This window comes from Melanotaenia boesemani, chromosome 10 (assembly GCF_017639745.1).
Source record: "Melanotaenia boesemani isolate fMelBoe1 chromosome 10, fMelBoe1.pri, whole genome shotgun sequence".
In the NCBI taxonomy this organism is placed as follows: Eukaryota; Metazoa; Chordata; class Actinopteri; order Atheriniformes; family Melanotaeniidae; genus Melanotaenia; species Melanotaenia boesemani.
In genome coordinates, this window is record NC_055691.1 from 6,823,475 (window position 1) to 6,829,474 (window position 6,000).

The following is a 6,000-nucleotide window of genomic DNA, read 5'->3' on the forward strand; positions in this document are numbered from 1 at the left end:
AACAGTCAGGACCCCTCCCCCCACCTGAAGGCGGAGGGAGGGTACCATTTCGTCCACTGGGTTAAACCCCAACGTACAGGCACCAAGTCAGGGGGCAATGAGCATGCCCACACCTGCTCAGCGCCTCTGACTGGGAGCAACTCCAGAATGGAAGAGGATCCAGCCCCTCTCAAGGACAGGCCGTGCGTCGAGGTGAGTCCAACTATATCTAGCCGGAACCACTCAACCTCGCCCACCAGCTCAGGCTCCTTCCCCGCCAGAGACGTAACATTCCACATCCCTAGAGCTAGCTTTTGCAGCCGAGGATCAGACCGCCTGGGTCCCCGCCTCTGGCCACCACCCAGCTCACACTGCACCCGACCCCTATGGCCCCTCCTGCAGGTGGTGAGCCAACAGGAGGGGAGGTCCATGTCACCCTTTCAGGCTGAGCCCGACCAGCCCCCATGGGCAAAGGCCCGGCCACCAAGTGCTCACCTCCGTGCCCCACCTCCAGGCCTGGCTCCAGAGGGGGGCCCCGGTGACCCACGTCCAGGCAAGGGAAACCCTAGTCCTTGCTTTGTCATCATCATAGGGGTGATTTGATTTGAGCAGCACTTCGTCTGGTCCCACCCCTAGACACCTGTTTGCCATGGGTGACCCTACTAGGGGCATGAAGCCCCCGACAACATAGCCGCTAGAATCGTCAGGACGCACAAACTCCTCCACCACAATAAGGTGGCTGCTCAGGGAGGAGTCAGTATAATGCTATAATGTTCATATTGTGACCACACTGTGGTGGTTAAATTAACATGGCAGGTGGTTTGCAGCTGGAACTCTTCGGATAATTTTAGTGTACTTTCACAAAGCTACTTGGTTAAGTTTAGGAAAAGCCTGTGGTTTTTGTTTTAACAGACACCTGTACATAATGGAAAGACATGTAGAGCATCAAGATTGAGGATAATTTATCTACTATAAGACCTAAGGATCTATTGATAGTACTATTTATTATTTTAATGATTAATAAAATGATTAATTCTGTTATCCTATCATATTTTAACAAATTAGATTTACAAAATATAAATTTATGATTTTATAAGTCTATGATTCTTTAAAAAAATATATATTTTTTTTTATTTAATTAATGGTAATGGTGCAACAAGTGTTGCTCCAGCAATTATTGTCTGATGATTAGCTGTGTAATGAGTTCAAATTTTTCATGAAAATATGTCTCATTTTAGCCCATTTCATCATATCTTTTGTGTGTCATGTGACATGAAACGGATTCAGACTTTAAACTTTGCAATTCTGTCTCGATGAATTTGACACGATCACAGCTGCTGGTTTTTCTACCAGTGTTTATCAGCGTAGATGTTACGTGTTAACATTTCTAAGTAAAGCAAGTCTGACCTCCAATTCTCTTTGGTCATTATACTAAACGCTGAGGAAATTAAGAGCAGATGGCTGTAAGCAGGAGGAGATGGAGGGAGAGAAAGTGATAAAGGAAAATGTGGGATGAGTGAAGTGGAAACATTTAAGAAGGAAGAAATGAAGGACACAAATCAAGCTAGAGAATGTATATACCAGCAGGTAATGTTTACATATGTTTTGCAGATTAAATGAAACACAAAAATAAATTTGTTTCCTCTTATTCTCCTCCAGTGACGCCTGCAGTAAGCAAAGCAGTGGGGCGCTCTGGAAGGGGGTCTGCCTAAAAGGCGTGACTAACAACTCCCTTTGGGCTGCAGTCAGTCTGGGGTCATTTTACTGCTAATTCCCATCTCATGAATATATGACTATTTTATTGTAGTGATCCCCACAAGTCAGATGGATCACATGAACTTATTTACCCACAGGACAGATTTAATTGCCCGTTGTTTAAATTACATTTTACTGCTTCAGTTATTGATGCCCATGGAGATTTCTTGTTCATTTCACCTCGAATGGTTTAGCTTTAAGTAAAACTGTTTGCTGTGTGTGTGTGTACAGGATGTACGGCGGGTGCCCAGCATCGCTCCAGCCATAGTGCGTTCAGAGAGCAGTGAAAAGCGTCCGTTCATGTGCGCCTATCCAGGCTGCAACAAGCGCTACTTCAAGCTGTCTCATCTGCAGATGCACAGCCGCAAACACACAGGTGAGAGCAGTCGAGGAAGAAGATGTCCAGGTTCAGTCCTTGAGGACCGCCATCCTACAGGTTTTAGACACAACTGATTTCAGTTAAATGGATCTCCTCAACAGCTTTTTTTTCATGCTCTGCCCAAGCCTGGTAATGACTCTTTCATCTGAGTCAGGCATGTTGAAAGCATCTAAAACATGCAGGACAGTGGACCTTGAGGATTGAACCTGGACATCCCTGTTATGACAACTGTTTGCCTGCTTGCACTCACTTGAGCCAAATTAATGACACATCAACAGACTTGTGCAGAACCTAAGAACAAGATGTTGAGGTAATCTACTTCATCGAAATTGGGATTGTTGTAGCAGGGAAACAACTAAAACTTGTCAAGGTCAATGACAGAAAAATTTAATACATCATTAAAAACTTTTTCTCTTGGTATCTAATCACATTACAAAAATGACTGTTGTGTTTTTATTCTCTTAGAATGAGACATTTATATCTACTTGCCATGACTCAACATACATGGCAACTGTCATATTTGTGGCACCATTCTACTATGGAGTCTGAATGGACAAACAACTCTGTGTTGGAAGTGAGAACCTTCTGAGCTTTAGAACTGCAGCCTCGGCTTATTTTGATAGCTGCTAGAGCACTGTTTGGGATAAGTAATGCCTTATAAGGCACATAGAAGAAGGCAGTACATGTCTTCACAAGGTTGAAATAGTTACCTGTTGTGCAGTCATCACTGCACCGGAGGACACTGGATCCACTCACAGATAAAAACCTGTTTATGTCTGTAAGAATTTAGGCAACTGACGGCCACCGTCTATTCACAACTGTGCTTAACATTTGGAGAAATTTCTATGCCCATCTTTCCAACTAGATGTCAGTAATTCTTACACACCGTACCTTTAATATCAATGTGTTCTTTCATCTCTTTTCCAATGTTTTCAGCCAATTTTATAGATTTTACCATTTAATTCTTCCCATTTTGGGAAATAAGTCAATAAATTAATAAATGTATTGCTTGTATTCAGTTATTGACTTTTGTAAACTCAAATATCCCTGGTGAATAAGGTGGTCATCAAAAAAACACAACAAAATGGTAATGTTGTGCAAGAAAGATGCAAGATATTTTCCGAGTATTTACACAATTTAGATGTAAAATACCTTAAAAAAACACAATGACTTATGTGATGGCATGGATTCTTATGTCATACAAGAAGGAATTTAACTTTAAAGAGAAATAACCATCAGTTCAGCTCCACAATATCTTGAACTAAATGCAGCCTCAGACAGACTTCTACATGACCAATCAGATGAATGTATAGAAGATGTTTTTGCATTTGGTATAAACAAACTGAGACCAGCTGTATTTCTCTATCATGGCCTAGATTCTTTGTAGGAGCCCAATCTAAGTTGTCTACATCACAAAGATTGCTTGGACATCCTGGTGAATAAAGCCAAAATATTAGCTTAAGTTAAAATTAGCTCAACTTACATGTTATTGAGGGCTTTTCGCATAACAACCAAAATCTTGACAGTCTTAACAATGAGCTAGGCTGACGAGCACAACATGTATTGCAAAACTGTGAATACCAGCTATTTTATCACATTCCTGATCAAGTGCATAACAGTGAAGGGATTTTTTTTTAAAAAAATACTAAATAAACTTCTCTTTTCTGTGCTCAGGGGAGAAACCCTACCAGTGTGAGTTCACAGACTGTGGCCGCAGATTTTCCCGTTCTGACCAACTAAAAAGACACCAGAGGAGGCACACAGGTTTGATGGATTTTACATATTCTGCATCTCTGTCTTTAGGTTTTGGTTTACTTTATTCATAAGCCTTTCTTTCTTTCCTGCTTCTCTGCTGATTGCATGACTGCTACCTTTTGCAAAGTGAAGTTCTCAGGTTGCATTTTGTCTACATTGGTGCTGTGAACTGAACTTTCTCAGATAAATTTGCTAAATGCTGGCCAAACTTTGGAATGGCTTCCCTGCAAGCCTCTGCTCTACTGTTTTTTTTTTTTCTATCTCCCTCTGTGTGTGTTTGTGTGTGTGATGTTGAATGTGTGTTTTCTGTACGTGTTTGTGTGAATTTACCCTGTTTGTGTGATGAATGTGTGCGCATGCTCACTGTACATGTGTTTAGGAGTTAAACCGTTCGAATGCGAGACGTGTCAGAGAAAGTTCTCTCGGTCTGACCACCTTAAGACACACACACGGACTCATACAGGTAAAACAAGTGCGTAAACTTTTATTTTTCCATTTCTTCTTAATCCATTTGATGTTTATTAATGTTTTAGCTGCTAAATATAAGTTTTGTTGCAATATAATATATAGATTTTCAATATAATTAGGTTTAAATATTTATTTAAACTTTCATTTCCAAACCCTTACTGTGCTAACTCCCCCCCCCCTGTCGTCTACCATCCTCCTCCACCCTATCCTCTCAGGTGAGAAGCCGTTTAACTGTCGGTGGCTGAACTGTCAGAAGAAGTTTGCCCGGAGTGATGAGTTGGTGCGACACCACAACATGCACCAGAGGAACCTCACCAAGCTACAGCTTTCCATCTGAGTCTCTTTTGGTCCTGCATTCATCTGTGTATACTTGTGATGTTTCTAGTTAATTCACCCTTTAAAAAAAACAAACAAAAAAAAAACAGCCTCTCTGGACTTCAGTGGAGTCCTGATGATCAGTTTGGTTTTACCAGCTCTCAGTTGCCAGACTAAAAAGTCAAAGGTTGTATGTTTCTGCAAACTGTATAGATATAAATTGTGTTGTTTCTAAACCTCTCTGATGTGCAAAATAGGTTATTTGGCATCAGTCCTGTGATGCACCAGCTAGCTACATAATTCCCAACAGTGTTGTGTTGTTATGAGAAACAGCGATCTCAGCATTTGACCTTGATTGTCATGCTGGCTGGCACATTTTGAGAATATTTAAAAGCTGCCGGACCTCCATCTGGGAGAGAAGCAAACTGTAATCCAAACTAAACTTTTTATTTAGCTGTACTTGGCATTTTGAATGGATTTATGGGCTCAAAGTATCATGTTCAGCTTGACACATCCTTATACTTTTCATTTCACTCTGAATTTTAGTTAAGGCACCAAAACAGCAAGATTTTGCTTAAGAAACAATTGCTGCCCCATTCATAACCACCCATGTTAAATATATATTAAATATGAATATGTGTGTGTGTATAAAGAATTGTTACGGTGTGAGGCCGAGGCATTTTACACATCTGTGCTTTGCAGAAACGTACAATGTTAGCATGTTATTCTGGCAGCTGAATGAACTGCACTTTGAAGCGAAATGCAAGTCATTCTATACCCCCGGAAAATGATTACTTCTAAAACTTAAACATAAAATCTGTTTATGTTAGTCTGAAAGTATTTTGCATTTCTGTTACTGTCTATAAAATCCAAAGAAAAGACCAAAAACAACACTAAGAAAAACACAAACCTGATTCAACTAAGTGGAGCTATTACTTTAACAGAACTGAGGAAAAACCTGGGATGTATTTAGAGCAGTGAAATTATTAACTGGTTAGGGATCCTGAGATGTTCAGTTCAGGTAAACTCTGCTGTTTACCTCATAATTGGACATTAATGGAAATAAATTGTTCATTCTTTTATGACACTCATCAAACGTAACAGATTTCATGGAGTTTTTTTTTTTTTTTTTGGTGTAAGCTAGAAAATATTGTTTTTTGGCATAGATAATATAGTGAGTCTTTTTTCCCAAACCTAACTAAGCGATTTTACTATCCAGGCTGAATCAATTAGTTTCTAATGACCAAACTCAACCACCAGATTTTTAATAGCAAAGCAGCACATTCATATAAAAAGATATAGTTGATGAACTGCAGGTTGCAGCCACTGTTGTTTTTGGACTTTTATGG

General features: G+C 40.1%; 1 protein-coding gene across 4 annotated transcripts in view; it reads left to right on the forward strand.

The window, feature by feature from the left end:
* The window catches only part of wt1a (WT1 transcription factor a), a 30,046-nt gene extending 24,430 nt beyond the window's left edge, over positions 1-5,616 (forward strand). For 2 of the 4 annotated variants that reach the window (XM_041997779.1, XM_041997781.1), the window contains 4 exons: positions 1,966-2,110; positions 3,788-3,877; positions 4,248-4,340; positions 4,552-5,616. In XM_041997779.1, the coding sequence (XP_041853713.1) occupies positions 1,966-2,110; positions 3,788-3,877; positions 4,248-4,340; positions 4,552-4,673 (450 nt within the window). In that variant the 3' untranslated portion in view covers positions 4,674-5,616. The remainder of the gene's footprint in view (positions 1-1,965; positions 2,111-3,787; positions 3,878-4,247; positions 4,341-4,551) is intronic. The other 2 variants (XM_041997780.1, XM_041997782.1) reach the window with 1 other exon arrangement.
* Positions 5,617-6,000: the final 384 nt, after the last annotated feature.